This window comes from Chelonoidis abingdonii, chromosome 22, assembly GCF_003597395.2.
Source record: "Chelonoidis abingdonii isolate Lonesome George chromosome 22, CheloAbing_2.0, whole genome shotgun sequence".
NCBI classification, from domain to species: Eukaryota; Metazoa; Chordata; order Testudines; family Testudinidae; genus Chelonoidis; species Chelonoidis abingdonii.
In genome coordinates, this window is record NC_133790.1 from 4,546,512 (window position 1) to 4,572,250 (window position 25,739).

At 42.0% G+C, this 25,739-nt stretch overlaps 2 protein-coding genes across 3 annotated transcripts in view; one reads left to right on the top strand and one right to left on the bottom strand.

Annotated features, from left to right (window-relative positions):
* ISCU (iron-sulfur cluster assembly enzyme) overlaps nt 1-202 on the bottom strand; it is a 5,063-nt gene extending 4,861 nt beyond the window's left edge. Inside the window, exon 1 of the mRNA XM_032805439.1 lies at nt 118-202. Within this exon, the coding sequence (XP_032661330.1) occupies nt 118-202 (85 nt within the window). The remainder of the gene's footprint in view (nt 1-117) is intronic.
* SART3 (spliceosome associated factor 3, U4/U6 recycling protein) lies at nt 1-24,515 on the top strand. 2 transcript variants are annotated; one of them, XM_032805388.2, is made up of 19 exons: nt 1-1,587; nt 3,892-4,018; nt 4,805-4,909; nt 8,261-8,445; nt 9,591-9,696; nt 10,772-10,896; nt 11,944-12,099; nt 13,030-13,168; nt 13,603-13,710; nt 14,144-14,221; nt 14,476-14,534; nt 15,346-15,455; nt 16,007-16,119; nt 16,591-16,667; nt 17,850-18,018; nt 18,862-19,322; nt 20,545-20,697; nt 22,574-22,761; nt 23,491-24,515. In XM_032805388.2, exons 1-19 carry the CDS (start codon nt 1,414-1,416, stop codon nt 23,669-23,671), a joined length of 2,814 nt encoding a protein of 937 aa, XP_032661279.1. In that variant the 5' UTR covers nt 1-1,413; the 3' UTR covers nt 23,672-24,515. The 2 variants fall into 2 exon arrangements, with proteins under 2 accessions (XP_032661279.1, XP_032661280.1); XM_032805389.2 differs by having other exon boundaries at nt 18,865-19,322.
* Nucleotides 24,516-25,739: the final 1,224 nt, after the last annotated feature.

Here is a 25,739-nt window from a genome sequence, read left to right on the forward strand (position 1 = left end):
GGTGCAGCCCTTTGCTCGGAGCCTGGGAAATGGCCCCTCCGCGCCTGCGCACTTTGCAGGGCTCCCCCTGCTGACAGCCCTGTACCCCCCGCCGCCTGCCGTGTAGCGGGGGCAGACCTGGCCCGTTGCGCCAGGCAGTTGTGCCCTCCAGGTGTGACTTTTGCAGTTCACCAGAGCCTCGGTCCAGCAAAGAGGGATGCATGGAGACGAAGGACGTGCTTGATGGATAGAGCCAGGACTGAAGCCACAAACCCTCCAGAAGCTCCAGTTGGTACAAATGCTGACAGATTGATCAGAGCCCTCTACAGGGCTCACCCTCTCATGCTGTTTATCCCAAGCCTGAGCTTGCTTTACAGCGTTGTAGTCTGACAGCTAGCTAGTGAGGATTCACTGTCAGAAAGCTAAATGCAATAGCTCTCTTCTTGGTCTGTTCTGTTCGTTACTGGCGGTTTTATTTGGTTTTGGGGGAGTGAGTGCAAACAGCAGGATCAAGCTTTTTGATGAATTAATATTCCCAATCCCAACATAGATTGTCAGGGTTGGAAGCGACCTCAGGTCAACGAGTCCAACCCCCTGCTCAAAGCAGGACCAATCCCTTGATAGATTTTTGATCCAGATCCCTAAATGATTGAACTCACAATCCTGCGTTTCAGCAGGCAGATTCTCAAACCACTTAACTATCCCTCCCCTCTTTAAGACCTTGCTATCATATGATGTGTTGCTATCCTATCAGTTTTTTAGACAGCATCCGGAGAGCTTTGCATATAGTTATTATTTTAATTTCTTTGCAGTATCCCCAGTAAGGGGCCAAGTGGAATGGGGGAGCTTTGCAAACACAGTACATATAACTATATTTAATTTCCATGCCATATCTCCTGTGTTGCAGCCGAGGGAACTTTATAAATACAGTAATGAGTATTTAATTTCCTGTGCAGTGCCCCCCTCTCCCATGTTTACTGAATGTTCATTTATTACGATTAATCCTGCAGTGGTGGTGGGAGGATGAGCGGGGACGCGGCAGCAGGACCTGAGCCATTTGCTATGGGCTGAGCTGATCAGAAGCCCAATCAAGCCCTTGAGCCTGTTGCCACACACACTATGGCGGCCGAGCCTGGGTCCTTCCCCTATCGGCAAGCCATGGCTAGGGCGACCTTCCCTAAGGGCCCTACGTGCCAAGGGCCCAAGGAGACTACACAGGTGCCTGCAGGAATCCGTGCACGAGAAGGCCGTGAATACCTACTCGGAAACGGCCGTTGCCGCGGAGCTATGTAGCGCGAGCTCCAGGCGGGCGTTCGCTCTTCTCTACGGGGGTGAGGTCAGCATCTGTGTGGGGGCGGTTCGGTCAGGCGCGCCAGGGCAGCCCCACCGCTTGGCCGAGCTCGGCAGGCTGCGCAACGTAGGTAGCTGCACAAAATGGCGGCGGCCGGGGCCGAGGAAGAGGCAGCAGCGGCGGCGGCGACGACAACGGCGGAGGAAGAGCGGCGGCGGGAGGGGGACCGCGAGGATGAGGGCGACTCGGACTCCTCGGTGGACGGCGAGGATGAGGAGAAGGAGAACGAGGCCGAGATCCAGCGGCTGGAGGAGCAGGTAGGGGGCGGGGAGCAGCGCGTGTCCCTGAAGCCGCGCGTGGGGCCTCCTTCAGCGTGTCCCGGCCCGTGGCCTTGCGGGCCGTCGGGATCGCTGTGAGGGGGGGCCGCACTCTGTCCCGCGGCTGAGGCGCTAACGAGGCGGCGGGGCCAGTTCAGGTGCTCGGGATGGAGCCCCTCGTTCCCGGCCCGCTGCCCCGGGGGCCTCGCGCGTGCAGAGCACCGTGTCCGGGTCCGGGTTTGGGCACTGTGGCTCGGGGGCTTTAGGGTTTCCTCCCTGTGCCGTGGGAGGGAGCTGCGCCTGCCATTCGGGCATCTGCTCCTGGCTCTCCCACAAGAAACACCTTCCCCACGCTCCTATCCTGTCTCTGTGCCACGTGCTTCCTGAGCAGGGGAGCCAAAGCTGCGCCTTTTCGGCCAGGCTTTCCATCCCTGTAGCACTCATGAATGGAGCCTGGCTCCTGAGGGCTGGGGCCAGGTACCCTGCGGCCCCCCATCGCTGTGGTATCTAGGCTGAGGGCTAGTCAGTGTTGTTAAAGAGAAAAAACATTTTCTGTAATGTCCATAAACTTTTAGTATCATTCACCGCTTTTTCTGCATTGCTCGTTGTCTACATCTGTAAGGATCCTTAGGGCCGGGACTGTCTTCGTGTATGTATAGCAGTGTCTTTGCATATTGTGGGTGCTACTGGGCTACAAATGATTAATGAAGTATTGATATCTCTACAGAGCAAAAGAAGAAATATGTGAGGGAGTCTGTATTATAGTCTCTCATTAAATATTGGAGTATAGTTAGGATGTGGGGAGAGTGAGAGAGTTTTGTGAACCAATGGACTAGGAAGTTGATATTATTGATGGGTGAATTTGTGGAACAAAGTGAGTATACTGGATTAAACTTTTAGGCGTGGTTAATTCTCCTTTCATGTATATCCATTTTTGTAGTGTTAATCCAGCATTGTATAACTCTGCTGTCTGCTGCAAAGGATTAAGAAATTCTTTCAGTTTATATATAGTCTCAAATTATTTGATCACACACTGGAACGGCTTTCAAAAAATCAAGTATCAAATCCCAGGTTTAATAATCATGTGAAATGTATGTAAATTACACTTTCTAATCTTTGTGTGTGTTGTCTGTTAGTTTGAGATTTGAAATATGTACCTTCTTTGGCCATCTTGCTACAGAACCGTTTCAGTTGGAGACACACTCAGTATTTTTACAAAAGTGTGCTAATTGCTCTCAGTTTGAGTGGTAATTATGAAAATGTTATACCTGTGTAAAGAAGACCTGCTATTGTGTAATCCTTCAGCAATTTAATTGCTATGGCAAACTATGGAATAGCTGCTAACTTCAGAGGGCTTTCTTTATGCACTGATTACTGAAATAATTGACGGTTGTGGCCAGGAATAGCAATTTTTGAGGACTAATGTTGTTGGAGAGCATGGATGTCTGGTGCTGAAATGTTACTGTAGGGTCCACTTTGCAGTCCAAGTCTAGGGATTTTTCCAAGCTTGACAGACACTGAGAAAAGACTTCAGTCTTTTGACAGCTCAGAACTACTGTATCTTGTAGATGAGAACTGCTTTTGTTGGCTGTTTCCAGTTACTGTAGGGGAAGCTGAAACTCTTTGGGTTTTATACTAGTTTACTAGAGCAAATTCTTTGTTTTGTTAAACGATGGTATTGAACAGCAGAGATTAATGCAGTTTGGATAAGTACCATCATTTTTACCATTGAAATGATGACTTGGTCAGTAGGCACAACTGTTCAGTGAAGCTTACAGGCACTCGCTTGTTATGCTTATCACCTGAGGAGCCGCAGATTAAACAGTGGTTTCTTGCTCTGAGAGCCTTATTCAACCCTCTGTGTCAGAAGTATTCTTTATAAACCTGACTTCTTTCATTTTGTGCCCTCATTGGGTTTTACAAACAAAATGAAACCTTGCACTACCCCATGAGGGACAGTGGGAGGTATGTATTGTATTCGTCTGACGTGAACAGACTGAGGCTATGTCTACACTACCACTTAGGTCGGTATAACTTATGTTGCTCAGGGATGTGAATAAATAATCCCCCGAGCAACGACCAAAGCACCAGCTGCCACTGCTCGTTGAAGGTGGATTAATTAAATTGATGGAGAGCTCTCTCTTGTTGACTGAGAGTGGCTGTGCTGCTATAAGCTCTCTAGTGTAGCCATAACCTGGTCGATGGCACAGTCCAAAATAGAACTTCGGAGCTCTGGATCCTAGTTTCCTGCTTCAACTGCTAGATGTACTCCGTCTTACATTTCTTTAAATCTCATTTTTAAAGCTTTCCATCAATGCATTTGACTATAACTGTCACTTGGACCTGATAAAACTGCTCCGCCAGGAAGGAGAGCTGGTAAAGCTTAGAAGAGCCCGCCAGAAGATGAGTGAACTCTTTCCACTTACTGAAGGTACAGGATGATTTCAGCTCACCCTTGAGTGTTATCCTTGTGAAACCCCCACTCCCATCCTGTTTTTAGCAGCTAAACTGAACAGTTTGTAAAATATTTGCATTGAATTTTAACATGAAGTCCATGAGACCAAATCAGACATCTTTGGGGTTTACTGTTATGTGGAGGATTCTGGCTATAATGTCCAGTGTTGAGCATACAGACTCTTGCCAGAAAGTTAATATTTTGTAATCTTCTGAATATGATGCTGTTGAAAGTTGCAGATAGCCCTTGAGCTAGAAGTTTATTTGTTTATTGATGGTACAGACAGCAGCTGAGTAAGCTTCCCTACACTGCCTGGCTGATGTGTCTTGGCCCTGACATGGGAGGACCTGCTCCAGAAGAGAGGGGGAGAACAGCCTTTGTGGCTATTCAGTGATTGGCATCTGCATTGTATCCATAAGGATCACTGGTGCTGGTGATCCCTTGTGCTGTGGATCGTTGTTCACTGGGAATTGAACTGATGCTAATTATTCTCTTTTCACATAGGAATCATGGTAACATTCTGCCTTTACAAATAGAAATTTACTTATATATCCGGTGCTGTGGTGGTAAAATTGGCCAAAGCTTTAGTGAAATTAACCTTAGCTAACTGTAAAGGTTAAAAAAAAAAAGAAGTGTTACCAAAAAAAAATCACATTTTCAAAAAATTCTAATTAGTGATGCCAAGTTAAACTAATTTCTTGTCTTTTGTACTCTCTTGATTATTTTTGATTATGTACCTCTAAAATTCCTGTTGTCTTACAGAAATTTGGTTGGACTGGTTGAAGGATGAGATAAGAATGGCTTCTGAAAGCACCGATCGCGAGAAGGTTTATGAGCTGTTTGAGAGAGCTGTGAAAGACTATATCTGTAAGTTGCAAATACATCCTACAAAATAAACATATGTAGCTTTGCATCGAAGTCATCACTTTCTTTTTTCCTAAGAAGGTGTTTTCTTATGGTTAATACTGAAACTGGATCAGAAGTATTAGTATGAAAAATACTCCCCGAAGTTTTTTTTGGATCTGTGAGGAAGAGAATAGCTGTTTGAAAGTAATAACTCACAATCTGTTGGTGACATAGTTTGAGATTTCAAGTTTGTGCAAATTGGAGAGAAGTTGTTGAGTGATTCAGATATATTGTATCATTTCATTTATTTCAGCGGTTAGCAGATGGTTAGCATTACATTTTCTGGTTTTGTATCATACTGTTACCTGATGAGGAGTATTTCCCTAAAGCTATTGAATTGGGTGTCCCATAATGAATTCTGCTATTCTTGTGTTGAGAAAGTGTTTTTAAAAGGCTTATTTTCAGTGCCTTGCATTTTTCCTGTAGACTTTATTTTATTAGTTCCTGCTGTCTTTAATGTATTTCATTGTGCCCACTGTCCATGAAAGCTTTTTCAGAGAAGGTTGCCATTAATACCACAAAGGCACCATCCTTTTAACCAACCTGCTAAGTACCTCAGCCAGCCTACGCTTTACAGTGCTGGACCATGGAGACTCTCATTAAAAGAGAGACAAATATCTGATACTTGTCTGCACCTGTTCACCAGGTGATGGCTGCTGCTAAGTACCTAATTTATTGCACTGAACAACCAGGTTTGCTTCATGTATCGTGGAGGAGCTAGCTGTGAAATGAATCGGCAGATATTATGGAGTGTCAGTAGTGGCCTGGTAGTTAATTCTTCAAATCTGCAGGCAAAGTCACTCTTGAACATCTAAAAACCACGTAAAAAGGAATTATTCCCTGACCTGTCATAATTGAATTGATCTCCAAGAAAAGTGACAGAACTGCTCACCCAGCATTTCTTATCTCTATTTTCAAGAGACCATTACTTCTTGGTGTGTTTTTTTTGTTTTTTTTTTTTTTTTTTTTTTTTTTTTTTTTTTTTTTTTTACACTATGTTTTATGATAGTTTGATTAGAACAGTAAAAATAAACACTCAAAACTAAAGGGAAAGATAGTGTGCGATTTTTCTAATTTGAGATGACCCGTGGGGGAGTGGGACCTATGGAACTTGGGAGATGAGTGGCCCATTGGGTTTTGTTGTGGAGCTGGGAACATAGTAGAGGGCTATGGAATCACATGGGAGCTCTGGTGCTCTGCCTTGCTCTCTGGCTCTGCTTTGTAGCCCTTCTGTCAACTTCTGTCCTTACTTGCTCATCGGTGCTATCTCTATCTATGTCCAGCTCATCTCCCCTCTCACTCTTCCCTTCAGGCATTAAGAGTTTGGGGTTTTCATAAACATTACAGAATAGAGCAGGTTGGAAAATGGATTTTCCATCCCATGAAAAATTTTTGAGATGTCTAAAGTGTTTTTGTCTTGATTAGGGACAAAAAGCCAAATGGTTGAGTTTTACTTATTTATTTATTTTTTGTTTTGTTGAATGAAGTTCTGAAAAAAGCTTTGTTTTGGGACATTTGGAATGTTTTATTTTGATTTCAACCATTCTTTATATGTATTTTAATATGAATAAAGTAAATTTAGAAACAAAATCAAAACATTCCATTAAAAACATCCATGTGTTTTTCCAGGTTTTTTCAGAAACAAAATTTGCCAATCTATACATTTTTCACAAAATAATTGGCTTTGGCAAAATAGCGTCTTCTGATAGAAAACTGTTTTGATAGAATTTGTTTGACCAGCTCTATTACAGAAAATCTTGCACCCACCATTTTCAGCCTGATATCATACCTTGCTTAACTTACACACGCCAGTTTGGAACTACATGCAGAACAACATACAGAGACACTTAACCTACTACTCATTGAAAGACATGAGTGTAATAGTTAATGTGGCTGGCATTTAAGGATACCTGTTGGTAGGTCAGGTAGAAATACGTGAACTGTGGGAAGGGGGAGGTAGCTGAGATTGCAGGGGAACTGGTGAGTGGATTACACTTGGGGTTTTGAGTGACTTGCTTTTTAGGGCATGTGATGAAAAGTTATGCAGCTGGTATCCTTCGTTCTCTATACCTTGCCCATTGCTAGGGTATTTGTGCCCTTAATTGGCAGAGAAATTAAAATAGTAGAAATGCCAGGCTGGAAGGGACCTCAAAAAGTCAAGTTCAGCCCCCTGTGCTGAGGCTGGACCAGGTATAGTTAGACCATCCCTGACAGGTGTTTTTGCTCAATCTGTTTTTATAAACCTCCAATGGTGGGGATTCTACAAGCTCTTTTGGAAAGCTGTTCCAGAGATCAGCTACCCTTTTAGCTAGAAGGTTTTTCATAATATCTAACACAAATCTCCCTTTTTGCAGATTAAGTCCATCACTTCCTGTCCTATGTTTATTGGACAGGGAGAACTGATCACCATCCTCTTTTTATAAGAGACCTTAACATGAGGCTTCAGCAATGCTGAGTGGGACAGTTACCTCCCCGTCTTACATATGACCATCCTGTTAGTACACCCTAGAATGATATTAACCTTTTTTTGCAATTGCATCACATTGTTGACTTGTTAAATTTATGATCCACTATGACTCCCAGATCCTTTTCTGTGGAACTACCACCTACCCTGTTATTCCCCGTTGTGTAACTGAGTATTTGATTTTTCTTCCTATGTGAAATAATTTGCACTTGTCTTTTATTAAATTTCATCTTGTTGATTTCAGATCATTTCTCTAGTTTGTCAGGATCATTTTGAATTCTAATCCTGGCTTTCAAAGGGCTTGCATCCCCTCTCAGTTTGATGTCATCTGAAGATTTTATAAACATACTCTTTACTCCATTATCCAAGTCATTAATGAAACTATTGTATAGTACTGAACCCGGGACTGACTCTTGTGGGACCTCACTAGGTGCACCCTCACTGTTTGATACAGAGCATTGATAACTACTCTTTGAGAATGCTCTTTCAACCAGTTGTGCACCCACCTTATAATAATTTAATCTAGACCACATTTCCCTAATTTGCTTATGAGGCTGTCATGTGGAACTGTGTTAAAAGCCTTACTAAAATCAAGATATTGTCTGTTGCTGCTCCCCTATCCACTAGGACAGTAACCCTGTCAAATTGTATTGGGGTAAGAGTGCAGTATGAAAGAATATTTTAGTTTCTCTTTTCCTTTGTGGAAGTGTAGGGCGCAGGGAGAGTATATTGTTAGTATGTAAGATTCTGTGTATTTGCTATAAACACCTGATGATTTGGGAAGTAGAAGGGAGACTTTTTTCTTGGAGAAGACTTTTACTTCATTGTTTCTGATGACTTTTGTTCAGGTCCTGAAATCTGGCTCGAGTATGCTCAGTATTCGATTGGTGGCATTGGTCAGGAAGGCGGGATTGAGAAAGTTCGGTCAATTTTTGAAAGAGCGCTGATTGCAGTTGGCTTACATGTGACAAAAGGAACAGCAATCTGGGAAGCTTACCGTGAGTTTGAAAACGCCATCTTGGAAACAGTACAGGTAAAGTCCAGATTTTTCTGTTATCTCAGAAGTGAGCAAATGGTGGTGTTAGTTTTAATAGGTCTCTCAACAATCAATGCATCTCTTCCTTCGCTGTGGGGTGGTGTCATTTGTGATGCATGCAGTGAAGAACCTCAGTCCAGATATTAGTTTCCTTCCTGCTTTTGCGTAGGCTTGACACTCAGAAAAATACCTTTAAATTAAACCAAATATTGCGTTATTAAACAGTTGTTTTTTCTCAATAAATATTTATCAACATAACTCACCCATATTTGTTTTCTGTCTTTGGAGATTTTCTACCTTTTCCTCAGGATGCATTCATTTTCTTCTTCTGTGTGAGTGAATGTTGGATTCCAGACAAAATTTCCAGAGCACATTTTCTCTCTGAAATATGCAAGCACAAAGCCTAAAAAAATAGTCCCACAACCTGGCCGATAACATTACCACTCCTGTTTCTTGGTAGTTTACAAAATAAGACATTGAAAGAGCCACTCTCAGAATGCTAATAGCTATTTAAATTGGGGTAATTGGAGATCATAGTATTAAGGAATCCAGTCTTTAGTCAGGGTTGTTAGGATACCTGGAAGTCTTAGAGGATACATTTTGTGTATGAACTTCAGGGATTTATTAAATCAGGTTAGAAACTATCTTGCAGTTACTGACATTGGGCTTGTAATTGCCATTATCACGTCACTGTCTTCATCAAGTTCTGTAATCATAGAATATCAGGGTTGAAAGGGACCACAAGAGGTCATCTAGTCCAACCCCTTGCTCAAAGCAGGACCAATCCCCAGATTTTTGCCCCAGATCCGTAAATGCTCCCTCAAGGATTGAACTCACAACCCTGGGTTTAGCAGACCCATGTGCAAACCACTTGTGATCTTAAACATAATTTACAAATGTATGTTCATCTCAGTTCTTGCTGAGAAATACTACTTGCATGCCTTAGACCTCCAGGCTGAGCAGCTTACCTGTTGTGAGCTTGTACCATTCTGTCACATGAGACGCTTGTTTGCCGTGTCTGCTTTTTAAAGAGAGTCATTTGGATCTGAGGTCTCTGTTATGTGGAATTGCACTTGGGTTTATTGTTCATCAACTCGGGACCCAAGGGAGTTGGGTAATGCTCGGTATATCTTTGTTTGTAGCCAGCTGCTGGCAGTATTCCTTCCCCTGAACAGCAGCAGACACTCTGTGCACAGCTTGAGAAGATCCACACACTGTTTAGGCGCCAGCTGGGGCTCCCGCTGCTAGGTAAGAGTCTATGAACTTGAGAAGACTGCATTAATAAGGCTATAAGTCCTCCTTGAGTTGAGCAATGATTATGCAACTGAATTCTCCTTTTTGGTCATGCCACAGAAAATGCTGCAGCAAGGATTGTGTGGTTTTGAAGTGATCGGTCATGGATGTGTCATTCTGAGGGCTTCAAAGACTTTGTGCCTCTGCTTTGGAAATATTTTGCTTACTAATTGATTTTGCAATGCTTAAGAAAATAGATATTTCCAAAAAAATCTTTGTGCTTTCATACTTTGATATAATGTGTCTTACAATTTAAACTAGGAACTTTTAAATAGAAGACAGGCATGAAGATGCCATGGCTATAGGCATGGTGTAAGAGTAGATCTGGGTGGGAAACTGTTTTCTTGTCCCACTAAAGCTTTTGAGATTTCAGCCATTTTTTCCATTCTCCATCAGGATAAAACAGAGACCTCTTGAGGTTTTTCCAGGAGGAAAAAAAATTAAAAAAAAGAGTTTGCACCCCAAACTAGCCAGTAGCTTGCTGCTTAGGGTGCACACCTGGAAGGTGGGAGACCTGGGTTCAGGTCCCTGCTCTGCCTAATTTGGAGCAGGTTCAAAAAATTTTTTGTTGATAAATTGCCAGCCAGCTTTATGTAAGAGCCTAGGTTGATAGTTGGGAATACATACTAGTTGCTGCCTTATCTTAGCTTTTGGCGTTCCCCCGAATGTCCAGTAAGGTTACCAGCTCCATAATGCTTTCACATGGTACTCTGTGTCCCCTTCCTTTAAGGGTCCAACCAAACCCAGATAAACATGGTTCTCTCACTTTTTTTGACTTGCACATGAAAACAATTTGGCTTGTTCTTTCTCTTCCCTAAAGCCTTAAAGTAATCCTGCTGTGTCTTTGTTCAAAACCATTGATGTTTTAAAAACAGTTCATCTTGAGTTTGAATTAGATTGCGCTATGTAGGAACTGTTACCTCAGCCCTTTAACCAACTGGCTATGGCAGCATCAAAACTCATGATGCTGAGTTCAGATTACTTAGTAAAATAATTTCCAGTTGCTTTGGTTCTTTGTACATATTAATAGACATGGAAGCCACGTATGCTGAATATGAAGAATGGTCAGAGGATCCTATACCTGAAGCAGTAATAAAGAACTACAAGAAAGCACTGCAGCTGATGGAAAAGAGTAAACCGTATGAAGAGGCACTGGTAACTATTTTAAGCATATGTTGTGAGACTAAGAAACCTGTTTTTTCTAAACGACCACAGAAGTAAACCAGTGACTTTGAAAACCCTTTTCAGCAGTAAGCAATGTAAGGGAAACTTTCTAGTTATCTCTATTTTTATAGACACTGCTGAGAATTTTATAGCAGCTTGAAATAGTACTGCCTATACCAGAGGTGGGCAAACTGTGGCCCATGGAACCCTCCTGCCTGGTCCCTGAGCTCCTGGCCTGGGAGGCTCACCCCTGGCCCCTCTCATCCTGTTCCCTCTCCCCTGCAGCCTCAGCTTGCCCTGCTGCCAGTGCAATGCTCTGGGTGGCGGGGCTGCGAGCTCCTGGGGCAGCGCCGCTGCAGAGCCTGGCCTGAGCTGGTACTCTTAGTGCTCCAGGCAGCGCGGTAAGGGGGCAGGTTGGACAGAGGGCTGGGGAGTTTGGAGTGATTATTGGAGCAGGGGTGTGGATGGGGTCGGGGTGGTCAGAAGGCGAGGGACAGGGGGGTTGAATGGGGACAGGAGTCCCAGGGGGGCAGTCAGGAAGGATGGGGGTGTTAGATGGGATGGCAGGGTGCAGTCAGGGGACAGGGAGCGGGAGTGATGGTGGATCGGGCAGGGGTCCTGGGAGTGGGCCGTCAGGGAGTGCAAGGGGGCACTCCCCCCACCGGCCCTCTATACAATTTCCAAAACCCGATGCAGCCCTCAGGCGAAAAAGTTTGCCTGCCCCTGGTCTATGCAGTGACACTTGCATCAAGATTCACTCTACAGTATCCCTGTGGCTCCCATTAGAATTCTTGTTCGTTTTCCAGACCTCCTGACCTCTTAGGAGTAGCATTGTATGGTTGAACCCTCCCAGAGCCTGACGTGTATTCAGAGATCGGTGAAAATCAAAGGCCAGAATCCAGTTCCACTTCCCAGATCTGCTGATGTTTTTGAGGCTAAACTCTTGTTCTTCTTGGCCTGTAAAATGCTGTTTTGATTCAAGGTTGATCTGATTATTTTCCTGACTCTTTCCTTTTTGTACTCATGTTTGTGTTCTAGCTGGTTGCGGAAACACCAAAGCTAGCAGAATATCAAGCCTATATTGACTTTGAAATGAAAGCAGGGGATCCAGCTCGCATTCAGTTAATCTTTGAGCGTGCCCTGGCTGAGAACTGCCTTGTGCCTGATCTGTGGGCGCGTTACAATCAGTATCTGGTAAGGAAGGCAAAAGAATATTATCTTTACCCTATTTTGTATCCATAAATGTCTACTCAGACTCAGTGTTGGATTCTGCCTCAGTTTCCCCCTTTCATGTAAGCTGTCAGGCCAACTAACCGGACAGCTGCGACAGGTGACCAGATGTCCTGATATTTGGGGCTTTGCCTTACGTAGGTGCCTATTACACCCTGCCCCCCCCCGCCCCCCCACACACCTTGTCCCGATTTTTCACGCTTGCTATCTAGTCATCCTAAGCTGCATCAATGAAGTTTTCACCAGTATCTCTTTCCCTTTTCTTGGGGATGCATTAATTGTTCAAATACAGACACGCTTTTGACATTGATCAGAACAGGTAAACTGGGTCCTGTCCTCTGATCCATCCCAATGTATTTTATGTGTGGATGGGAAGGCGGTTAGAGGCAATACCCAAGTAAGAGGCCAGGTTAACTCTGCAGTGAAGACATACCCATACTGAGCTGCTTCCTAGTCTCCATTCTTACTTCCTGGAAGGTATTGAGTTAGGCACAGTGCTATACCTAGTTCCCTTAAAGGGGGTGTCTTATGCTGTGATGCTAATTTTTTTTTTCTTGTGCTCTAAATGACTAAGAGGTTATTGGGGATTCATTCAATGCTCTTATTACATCTGTCTCATTCCATCTGGTAGCAGAGCAGAATGGGTTAATTGATTGGTTATGGTTTGTGTTCATTGAAAGTGGGACCAATGTTATACACTGTAGCAGATCTCCTCTCACTTTTGATGTGCTCAACTTGAAACTACAATTCTCAAATTTTATATGAAATCAAAACATACTTTTTTTCTGAAGGCAGCAATTTTTTTTGTAATAATGTGTCTATTTGTGGTGATGGCTGTCCTAATGAGAGGAGCAGTGGGCTATTTTGCATCCTGTAATTGTGTGATTATTTTAGGACCGGCAGTTGAAAGTAAAAGAATTGGTACTCTCAGCACATGAGCGAGCTGTTCGGAATTGTCCCTGGACTGTCGGGCTGTGGAATCGGTACCTTTTAGCAATGGAGAGGCACAAAGTTGATCATCAGATTGTTTCTGGTAAGGAAATACTGCTGTCATTAGTGTCTGGACCAGGATGTTTTCTTGTTCACAAATGGTGATGTGCATAGTATTCAACGGGGAATCTGAACCCATTCTGAAATATCTCTAAAACTCGGTTGGATTAATGGAAACACAGTGGAACCATTTTACGGTAAAGTCTCTTTCCTGAAACAATTTCACATTTAAGCTGAGGTTTTGTTACAACCATAATTGCACATTACTGAATTGAAACAAACTTGCAATTTTCCTACTAATTTGCCAAATCAGAATTTATTATATACAGGTTTCACTGCATCATTCAGTTTTTTGAAGTGTAACTTTTTTGATTCATAAAACCACACAAATAGCTCCCTCCCATCTCCCAATCTACTAACTCCAGTTATTGGCAAAGAGAACAAAAGTAAATACGTTTGCTTTTATTTTTCCCCTAGAAAACTTTGAAAAGGCTTTGAATGCTGGGTTTATTCAGGCTACGGATTATGTAGAGATCTGGCAGGCCTATCTTGATTATCTAAGAAGAAGGGTGGATTTTACACAAGGTAACTATATATCAACTTATAAGAGTAACTCACCTTAGTTTAAAGTCTCTGCTCTGTGTAGCCTTTAGAAATGGCAATATACTCTTCTTAAAGAGCCTCTAATAATTGTGTTTAAAATGTTATTAATTGTGGAGGAAATAGTCATTTGGTATTTACTAAAACACAACTTGTACAGTTCGCTAAGTCAGTTCCTAGTTGAATAGATTGTCCCAAAATTCTTTCTGTTTTTGATCTCCTTTGGCTCTGTTTGTCCTTTTAAACTCCATGTGCAATGACTTCTGCTGAAGTGAAAAATGCTTTTTGAAAAAACAAAATTTCTGTTGGTGAAAGTAGATTTCTTCTTTGTGCTGAACATCAGTGACGAAACCATAGTAGGGTAAAGGAAATGGAAATCATCATTTTAAGGTGCAGATATATTTCTGTCTTTCTAAAGACTCAAGTAAAGAACTAGAAGAACTGAGGTCTGCATTTGCACGTGCAGTGGAATATTTAAAACAAGAAGTGGAAGAACGTAAGTCAGAGTTTTGAAATATTCTCATTCTTTTCACTCCAAAATGGCTTATTTTCTATTCTGTGTGTGTATCATTGAGGCTGAGGCATATTCATTTTCTGATGATGTTTTAAGCTTGGACCACACATATAGTAAATCTATAATGTGAGTCTTTTACTGTAGCGTTACAAATACTGTGCTTGTGAATCATTGTTTTTAAACATGCATCTAACAATTCTGCGTTGTGTTTTTTTTTTTTTTTTTTTTATCCTAAGGTTTTAGTGAAAGTGGGGATCCGTCCTGCACTATAATGCAGAACTGGGCAAGGATTGAGGTAATATTTTCATCAATCAGTTGTATTTTAATTCTCTTGCTAATGGAAGTTACCTTTTTAGAAATCTATGTTTATAGAAGTGTACATTCTCCTTCTTCTGTACCACTTGGACCCTTGAGTCAGTGATCTGTATAGCTGAGGTTTTCTCCTTATTTCACCACAACCACTCCAAACTGATCAGCCACTCATGGTGTACCTAAAGGTGTGAGTTCAAAGACCCTGAGTAGGCAGCAGTTTGATTCAGATTAGAAACAAGACTCATGTTTTCTGTTCCTTGCTTTGCCAGAAGCTTGAGCAACATTGGATAAGTCATTCCTCTCCCTCATTTTTTTCCACCTATAAAAGGGGTTATGTGCCTAACTTGCATGGATCTTATAATCACAACGTGCTTTGGTTTCCTTACATTAAAGATGGTAATGAAGAGCATTTCAATAGTACTGGCTTTGAAACTTTCCTATTCAAATAGAGCATCCGTTGTGCCATATAAATATGAAGAAAGATGTTTTCAAGTTTCATTATTTTTAAAGGCGTTCGGTCACGAATAATAACATTTGAAATTAGACATTCAGAAATATTTAAATAAGATCTTGTGTAATGTATAAACTGAAATAGGCCTGGCAAACAGAGGCCAATGCTGGGATGAGAAGAGCTCTAACTGGAGAAGTTAGCTTTCAATAGCATTAATTTATTTTGACATTTCTTGTGTGTCACTTACAAGGTTTGCAAAGTGTGATGAATGTGCCTTTCTGGTTTCCTCTGTATCTGGATAATTTTTACCTATATTGAATTCTTTTAATGTTGTCTTTTTTAGGCTCGCCTGTGTAACAATATGCAGAAGGCCAGAGAGCTCTGGGACAGCATTATGACTAAAGGGAATGCCAAATATGCCAATATGTGGTTAGAATACTATAACTTGGAACGGTAAGGACTTGACTTAATGAAGCAATGATTTAATTTCCTCCTCAGTTTCTCCATTTGCAAGATGGGTTCAATGTGGTCATTTTTTTAATGTTTAAGTGCTTTTGAGTTCTCGGGTGGGGATTTTCGAATTGGGGGTCAGGACCCCTTGGGGGGTCACAAAGTTATGGCCTGGGGGGTGTCGCAAGCAGTCAGCCTCCACACCAAACCCCACTTCGCCTTCAGCATTTATAATACTGTTAAATATAACAAGTGTTTTTAATTTATAAGAGGGGTCTCACTTAGGCTTGCTGTGTGAAAGTAATTATATTTGCTGCTTTCACTCCCCGATAACATGTATAACCCATTATCATAAAACTTAGCAACTGTACAGCATCTTTCCCTGGAACAGCGGTTCTCAAAATAATTATATTTGCAGCAAAAGTTTGAGAACCGCTGTTCTAGGGAAAGATGCTGTAGAATTGCTAAGTTTTATAATAATGGGTTATACATGTTATCGGGGAGTGAAAGCAGCAAATATAATTACTCCTTATTGTTGCATTTCCCCAATTCAGGGCCCATGGAGATACCCAGCACTGTAGGAAGGCCTTGCATCGAGCTGTGCAGTGCACAAGTGACTATCCAGAGCATGTCTGTGAGGTGCTGCTATCTCTTGAGAGGATAGAAGGTAACTTCTATAGCCCACTAACGTGTCACTCTTTTGGTTTATTAAGTCCAAAGTTATTGCCCAGTGAACTCTAAGCTTAGTGAAGCTGTGCTTCTGGGGAAGTAGAACGGTAGTCCTGCATTGTTCTGGTACAGTGCATTTGCTTCAGCCTTTTAAACTTTTGCAAGAAACCTCTACTTTCAGTGATGTTCTGGGCAGGAAAAGTTCTTTACTGGGGATCTGATCCAGAGCCCGTTGAAATCAATGAGATTCTTTCAATTGACTCCAGTGCACTTTGCGTCACACCCTATAAAAGGCTTCCTTCCATTGTATTTGATTTTATTCTAACCTTTTCCAAGCCCACTAGATGGATTAGGGCTTTGTTTTGCATTGTCTCTAGTGGTAGGTAATATTGAGTTTAATTCTTACTTTAGTAAATGTGTGTTTTCCCAAATTATGGGAGGAGTAAAAATAATTTTTTGTATCCTATAGGCACTTTAGAAGACTGGGATGCAGCTGTTCAAAAAACAGAAAATAGACTAGCTCGAGTTAATGAACAAAGAGTAAAGGTTAGAATTTCTTTATATGAACTGTCCGAGAATAGGAAACAGTTATTCCAAGGTCATCTTTACATGAGTGTTTTGACTTAAGCTTCTTCTGTCAAGCCCCACAAATGATCTTGAAATATCCGCAAGACTAAGGCCTTGTCTACACTGGCAAGTTACTGCGCAGTAAAGCTGCTTTACTGCGCAGTAACTCCTGAGGTGTACACACTACCAGGCCACTAGTGTGCAGAAACTCCTCAGTTGCAGCATTGCAAAAAAACCAGCCACCTCAAGGAGAGTCATAAGCTTTAAAGCGCAGAGGCTCCAGCGCTGTATTGGCTGTGTAAACATATTACAGTGCAGAAAGCAATTAGTTGGCCTCCAGAAGTGTTCCTTAATCTCTCAAGTGGCCACCCTGCTCATTGTTTGGAAATCGGCTGGCCTGGAGATATGTGCCTTTCCCCTTTCAGAGCTCTGGGACACAAAGCAAACCATTAATGTGGAATGCTTCTGCCATTGAACACAGAGGTGTGTGTGTCTGACACACTCTCTGTCCCCCATAACACACTGTCTCTCCTTCCCCCTCCCGTCACACAATCTGTCCCCCCTTCAGTTGAAAAGCAGCTGGCAATGTAGTAGGATGCCCATGGAGCAATGGGATTGGAAAACCTGCATGTTGTGATGCTGTGCCTGCCCCATGAGGCATTGCAAACCCTTCCCAAAGCACCCTGTGGCCTGTTGCACGGTGGGATAGCTACCGCAATGCACTGCTCTCTTTGCCATTGCAAGAGCTGCTAATGTGGATGCACTCCACTGTCACAAGGAACACAGTGTGGACATGCAACAGCGGTTTAATTCCAGCACTTTAATAAAAGTGGTATAACTTGTTGTGCAGAAACTTGCTAGTGTAGCCATACCCTAAAAACTGCTAACTTCTTAGTGTGTTGATATAATTAGTTTCTTCTGCACTGGACATCTAGTTGATACCTGTGAAGAGGTAAAATTAACATGACAATTAAAAGTATAGAAATGACCAGTTAAGATATATCTGTTAAGTGATCCTCCCACTTGGGCTGTGTGTGTAAAGCTTAGTGGAAGAATCTTTCTTATTGCTATAGATACATGCAGCATACTTCTAAAAAGAAGTGCTTTAGAAAAAATCTGCTTCAGTTTGCAGTGACTGACAAAACTCCTCAATGTTTCCAGGCTGCTGAGAAGGAAGCTGCTCTTGTGAAGCAGGAAGAAGAAAAAGCTGAACAACGAAAGCAGGCTCGGGCTGAGAAAAAAGCTTCAAAAAAGGCTAAAAAAATGAAACCTGGAGACAAACGCAAAGTAGAAGATGATGACGACGGAGAGTGGGGGCAAGAGGAGGAAGGTATAAAGCTGTAGCTTAAAATTTTTCCACAACTTAAGACAGCAGGACTTTTAGTTGCCTCTCTGCAGTTAGCACAGGTCAGGGAAGTCTTGTTGGAGTCTCCTTGGGGCTATGTATTCCAAAAGGATCTTAATTTATCTCCACATGTCAATCACAAAACTGCCTCTGTTGCATTTTTTGGTTGTCAGTGATCATAAAATGAAATAGGGAGTGAACACTTACATTACCTTAATTGAAATAAGTTTTAAAAGAACGCTCACTAGATACGTTTCCTGGCTTATACAATTATTTCTTTGCATGTAAACCCCAATTAGCTGAAATCTCCCTATTTTTTCCATGACTCTGTGTGTCCTCTAAGCTATTCAAACCATCTGCATTTTCCTGTATTTATAACAGCATCTTGAAAGGTCGAAACAAATGTTTCGTGTGGAATGTCCCCCAGAGGGAGGAACATGCATTCAGCCTCACTCAATGGTTTCAGAAGACTGCTCGTTCTTGAAAAGAATGCTATTACCACTTATTTGTGGGGAGGGAAAAACACATGATCATGCATATAGTTACAATGTGTGTGATGAGATAGGAAGTGGAAAAATTTGTCTGCTAACCTTGTGTCCCTTTAAAGCCTTCACTGTCCTAGGCATGCAGTCCTTATCTCTCTAACTCCGAAAGGATTGCTCTTGTTTGTGTTAGGATCTTATTTTGCACCTGCAGTTCCAGGTGCTGAGCACTTCCCTGGATCAGGCTGTTAGAGGAAGGCAGCCTTTCCCTTAAAATATATGTAAACAAAATCCTGCTGTTTGCTAGAATGTCTAAATCATTTAAAGCTTTTGTTTCACTGAACAGCAGAGCAACCTAGCAAGAGACACAAGGGTGATGGTGACAGTACGCGTGCTGAAGAAGAGGTGGAAGATATGGAGGTAGAAACCGGCCTGTTTGGAAGAAGTACACTTGCGAGACCAGCTGCTTCCTCTAAACAAAAGGAAAAGGCAGCTGCAAGCCGAAAGGACGCTCCCAGAGTTCTCCATGACAGTGCTAAAGATGATGTCACTGTTTTTGTCAGCAATCTTTCTTATAGCATAGCAGACCCTGAAGTGAAACTGAAAGAGCTCTTTGAGAGCTGTGGAGAAGTGGTGGAAATCCGCCCCATATTTTCTAACAGAGGGACTTTCCGGGGCTACTGCTATGTAGAATTTGTGGATGAAAAATCAGCTCTACAGGCCCTGGGATTGGATCGCAGGATTGTGGAGGGGAGGCCAATGTTTGTGTCTCCTTGTGTTGACAAGAACAAGAACCCAGATTTTAAGGTACAATACTTCTTAATCATTCAATAAATAACCTTATTATGAGATTGCATAGGAAGACTAGCAGCATGTCTAGTCTCTTCAATAATCCTGCCTAGTGATCAACCTTGCACTAACCTCTTCATACTGGCAGTCCAGAATTTACGTTGAGAAATATCTGCACTAGATACGCTCAGTGCATGTCGGTGACACCTTTTGACACAATAGATAATAATTAGTTTGATTGGTAACTTAGTCCAGTGGTTCTCAACCTTTTCTATACTCTCCTGTTACCACAGAAAAAAAATCCCATCTCTCCCACCCCTCTTGGAATTTAGCCATAAGTAAAGGAGGGTAATATGCTGCTTTGTTGGTTGAGAACCCACACTGTGATCTCTTTGGATGGTGCTAGATAAAATGAAAGGCACTTGACTGGTTGAGCCTCCAAAGCATTTGAAGCCCTTCAGAATTCTTGCATCTTTTCAGGTAGCTGAACCACACGCTAGAGCTGACTTCTGGAGTGATCAGTATATCTCTAACTATCTACACTTAATAAATCCTCCGTCATTTGTGTACTCAGTGTAGTAACCATGCTTCTCAATCTCCCAGCTGTGTATTTTTCAAATAATCTGTAAAATGCTTTTCAAGAGGCTGCAACTAATGCTAGGTACATAACTAGTAATACAGGGAAAGGTTTGCATCAAATGCAGCAGGAGTAACCGTCTACAGGTATTGTAGATAGTGAACTTTTTATCCACGCATGATCCCATAGTGCAGTGTTTGTGAAGCACGTCAACACTGCAGCTGACAGCCGTTGAAGTATACTCAGTGTCCATAAAGTCGTGCTAATGTTTCTGTGTTAGATGCAGCGGGTGTGTGTGTGCACACAACTTGCTACACTAGCTAGATATCCTATATTATTTTAACACTCAAAATATAGCATGAAGTCACAGTTATGGAAGCTCTTCCTGAACTTGGAGCAGACCTGTAATATTGTAGAGACTCAGTGGGGAGAAATCTTTGCTTGCTTAGAGCAGACTGAATTCTTAGAAGTGCGTACCTATTAGTTGTAGCGCGTAAGAGCTCCAGTCAAGACAGAGGCCCTGTTAAGTGCTGTTATAATCACATAAGAGACAACCCCAGTCTCGTACTAATATTTAATCGTCTGAAATTCTGGCACAAGTTGGACATAGGTTCTTTGAGTGTCTGCAACTGGACAGGAATTCATGTCCCTTTCTTACCTCAGGTGTTCAGGTACAGCACTGCACTAGAGAAGCATAAACTATTTATTTCTGGGTTGCCATTCTCCTGCACTAAAGAAGAGCTGGAGGAGATGTGTAAAGCACATGGAAATGTAAAAGACATTAGGCTAGTCACTAATCGAGCTGGGAAACCTAAGGTAAGTGTCCAGCACTCGTGTTAATCTAATGTTAATGTTAGTCTAAATGTTAAAAAACTTCAAAGGGGGAAATTCTTGGATATTTTGGGTCCAAAAGATAGATTTTCTGTTTTAAAATCAAACAAGGGAGTTGGACTGTTTTCATGAGTTATTCTTAATCCAAAACCAGACTTGTTTAAATTTATACCTTCTTTTGCAGTATCTGTAACCCAAATGTTTCATGCTAGTGCATGAGCACCAGAAAGTGAAATGGTGTCTGTCTTCTTGCCCAAATTAAGTGAAATGCAAAAAGTATGGGTATAAATGGGAGAAAAAGATGTTCTATAGAACTTTCAATTTTAGTAATAGGCGCTGGTAGTCTGTTAAGAATCTGTATTTTTTTTTTTAAACTGTTCTTGCATGACAGTATCTTTCTGATGTAATTATATGGAAATACAGCTGTGATCATAACTAGTTTTAAATGACTTCAGTTGTTTTTAATTCTTTGACTCCAGTGATTGCAATATGTCTTCCAGCAATGGATGTGGCAGTAAGGAATTAGCTACCTTATCTCATGACAGATTTTGTTACATTTGTATCTGTATAAAATTAAGGACATTCATTAAATGAGAGATTTTAAATCAGCTGCTGTTCCCTCAATGTTGCCCTCCCACACTTTACTCAAATAGACACAATTAAGTGCTAGTCACTCTGTTGGCTGTCATCCTGCTAATGTTGTGTGTACTGAAAGCTTGAAAATCCTTTTTAAAGCAAAATAATCTTTCAAAAATGGCTCCCACTGCAGGTCTTGTAAGTGATGCTCTCCACTTGCTTCACTTACTTTTGCAGGCTATGTTCAGAGCTTGGCTTGAGCTGGGATTCCTACTTAAATGCCATAGAATGTATTTAATCATTCATAGCTTAAACAAGGTCACATTTAAAACTGGATATATTTGTATGGTCCAGAATGATGCGTCCTTCAAGATTATCCAGCCTTAAAAGTGCATACAAACTATGGGCTCTGAAGAGCAGTGGTAACACAATAGGCCTACTATGCAGTGACAGCTGCTAGAAATCTCCTGTGTTGTGTGGGAGGAAGTGCCTCCATGCAGCCTCTCCTTACCCATGTGGAGAAACTCTCATCCAGGTGGACCATCGGCAGTGTGATTAGTAGCTGCAATATAGTGAAACCTGCACAGTTAAACCTATGAGGAATGGTTTGTTGCTGATGACTTAAAAGTATCCCCACATGGCTTGTGGAACAAATTTCTCCAACCCTTCAGAGACCACTTCTACCATTCAGTATTGATGGTGTTGCCTAAAATGGATTGGCTCCTCTTCAAACTAAAGTAACTACTTATGCCATAGGGTAATGGACCTGATTTCCTAAGCGGAAGTTTTAACCTGGTAAAGAATTGCAGCAGATTCCATGTGGATCTTGTCCTTGTAACTGCTAGATAGAGATGTATAGAGTCTCTCTAACTTTCACTGGGCTAACCCGTAAATCTGATGATTCTTTCCAACCCTGTGGTCTCAGCCTCGTTGCAGATACTAGAGTGCTGCAGTGAGGTCTCACTACTAAGACAGCATTCTGTGGTGCAGCGCTCGAGTGACTGTTTACCTACTTGCTAATGTACAAAATACATTTTCAATTAAAAGGGATCTCATGAGTAGCAGTTAGCAAGACTCTGCTCTCTAGACAGCCATATAGCTTTGAATTCTTCAGCACTCCTGCAGTTTCACCATGAAGAGTGAGACTTCATCTCACCATATGTCATGTCTGTACCCTACCACTGTCACTTCAGTCATCTCAGTTGACTAAGCTCTGTGCAGAAGCTGTCATGAGAAAATATACACTGACACTTACCTAGTTTGTCTCTGGGCTTTCCTTGTTCAGGGCCTGGCCTATGTAGAGTACGAAAATGAAGTGCAGGCCTCGCAGGCTGTATTGAAAATGGATGGCCTGACAATTAAGGAAAATGTCATCAAGGTGGCAATCAGTAATCCACCTCTCCGAAAATTCCCAGACAAACCTGAGGCAGGGAGAGCTTCGCAGTCTGTGGTACCACGACAGATTTATGGAGCGTAAGTATTCATGGCATGTATTGCTTGGGGATGCTTAGAAAACATCAGGTCTGTAACACAGGGATACTTAGGAACCGCACCAAGGACTGGTGAGGATATTGTTTGAAAGGTGCTACAGAAGTGTCTTACTGTTACGGTTTAGGAAGTGGCAGATTCACAGGGTTGGTAATGGGATGTAGACACTTCCCACTTCTAGATTGCTAGTTCAAATCCAGCCCAGTGCAGCAGTGACTGAAAGGTACCTGGTATTGATGGCTGTTCTGGTGGTAATCTCTGATGTGAACATCTGAGCACAAAACTGGCCTGGATTATCTGCTATTGGCAGTCTTGACAAATTGGACAGGGTTTGAAATGGGTAGGAAGGCTGAGCTCTCCTTTCACCTTGGAAAGGTGCTTCCACAGATAAGGGTTAAAGGCATGACAGTAGACCAGCGTTTTGCTGCTGTGCACCTGTTCAGTGGATAAATAGGAGACTTCAGTCTCCTGGGCTGTCCGACTTGGCGCCTTTTGCCAGCACTAAAATACACTCTTTCAACAGGCATCAGAATGAAAGCAGCGTAAACACTGCATTGCCGGCAAATAAAACAACCGAGAAAAGGAACACCCATTTTTTTCCTGTGGCGAACAAACCTTTGTTTCTTTCCTCTTGATTCAAATTAATATACCAACTCCCCCTCCCCCCCAAAAAACCTCCTTGATGTTCTCAAACATGCCTTTTGTTTTTTTTAGACGGGGGAAGGGCAGAACTCAGCTCTCAATGGTGCCTCGTGCATTACAGCGCCAGAGCAATCTTGTGACAAAGGCTGAGAATGGGATGGTTCAGAATTCACCAGCAACTTCATCTGCAGCCACTGAGGAGCCTAAAAAGATGTCCAATGCTGATTTTGCCAGGATGCTACTGGAAAAGTGAGCAAGAGTAAAATGAGAAATGCCTTTTTGGAAGCCATGTTGTGTCCTTATTTATGCTAGCAAGAGAAACCGCCAATCACACTCAAGTGTAAATACTTCTCTGGACAGTTGCATTCACCAAGATCCAGAATGGGGCTGTACAAATCCAGTTGTTTGTTTTTTTTTTCTGAGAGCAAAGAGGTATGCTTCTTTTTCCGGTAAAATGGCTTTAAATGATCCCTCATATTGAGGGTAGTGGGAGGGAATCCTCACTTTACAGATTGGGTACAATATGAAGTTTTATGGAGTATTCTTTTTTACTTTTTTAAAGAATGAGATAGTTGAGTGAAAGCTTAATGCTGTGATTGTAGAGCCCCAGTGGTCACTGGGGTTTGGTTGGTGATGGTAGACAGCCCCTGTGGCAACATACAACCCATCGTAAACACACACTGACTTACTTCAGAAGTCATGGGCCCGTACACCACCTTCCATTTAAAAAGTTCATATGGCAGATGCTAGTAACTTCACCACAATGGCCTATTTTAGTATTAAGAGAGGGGAGGGAATTCTATAAAAATGTATTCAATTGATGTTCTGCTCAAGTTGGTCTGTTTTTATATTGTGTGTTTGTAAATGACATTCAAACTATTATTTTTAAGCTTCATAAACAACATTAGAGCTGGTAACTTCTTTTCATGTAAAAGCTGTATATGCTACTGCGGACCATTTTACCTTTTGTTTGCTAAATGACTATTCCATGTCTTGACAGTTGGTTTCTGTATGGTTTACTTCTTGAATTTTGTTTTGTACACAATGTGAAGTGCAAGTTATTGCTTTATTAAACTAAAGTTCTCAAAGGTTTTTTTTTTTTTTAAATACTGTCGCTTTTGTTTAGATATGGTGTCTGCACTTACCGTAAGGTAGCAGTATGATAGTGATACCTAGCTTTTCTCACAAGATCCCTTCATTTAATGTACATGTTAGTAAAGCTTTTGATACTGTCCCACATGACCTTCTCCGTAAACTGGGGAAATACAACCTAGACAGAGCTAGGTCAGTGGAAAAATGGTTGGAAAACCGTTCCCAGAGAGCAGTTATCAGTGGTTCACAGTCATGCTGGAAGGGCATAATGGGTGGGGTCCTGCAGGGATCAATTCTGGGTCCGGTTCTGTTCAATACCTTCATCAGTGATTTAGATAATGGCACAGAGACTACACTTATAAAGTTTGCGGACGGATAGGATTAAAATTCAGAACAATCTGGACAAACTGGAGAAATGGTCTGAAGTAAATAGGATGAAATTAAATAAGGACAAATGTAAAGTACTCCACTTAGGAAGGAACAATCAGTTGCACACATACAAAATGAGAAATGGCTGCCTAGGAAGGAGCACTGTGGAAAGGGATCTGGGGGTCATAGTGGACCATAGGGTAAATGAGTCAACAGTGTAACACGGTTGCAAAAAAAGCAAACATCATTCTGGGATGTATTAGCAGGAGTGTTGTAAGCAGGACATGAGAAGTAATTCTTCCGCTCTGATTAGGCCTTAACAGGAGTATTGTGTCCTGTTCTGGGCATCACATTTCAGGAAGGATGTGGACAAACTGGAAAGAGTCCAGAGAAGAGCAACAAAAATGATTAAAGGTCTAAAAAACATGATTTACGAGGGAAGATTGAAAAAATTGGGTTTGTTTAGTCTGGAAAAAAGACTGAAAGGGGACATACGTTTTCAAGTATATAAAATGTTGTTACAAGGGGAAGGGAGAAAAATTGTTCTCAACCTCTGAGGAAAGGACAAGAAGCAATGGGCTTAAATTGCAGCAAGGGAGATTTAGGTTGGACATTAGGAAAAAATTCCTGTCATGATGGTTAAGCACTGGAATAAATTGCCTAGGGAGGTTGTGGAATCTCCATCACTGGAGATTTTTAAGAGCAGGTTAGACAAACACGTGTCAGGAATGGTCTAGATAGTTAGTCCTGCCATGATTTCAGGGGACTGGACTAGATGACCTCTCAAGAGCAGGAGGGATAGCTCAGTGGTTTGAGCATTGGCCTGTTAAACTGAGGATTGAGAGTTCAGTCCCTGAGGG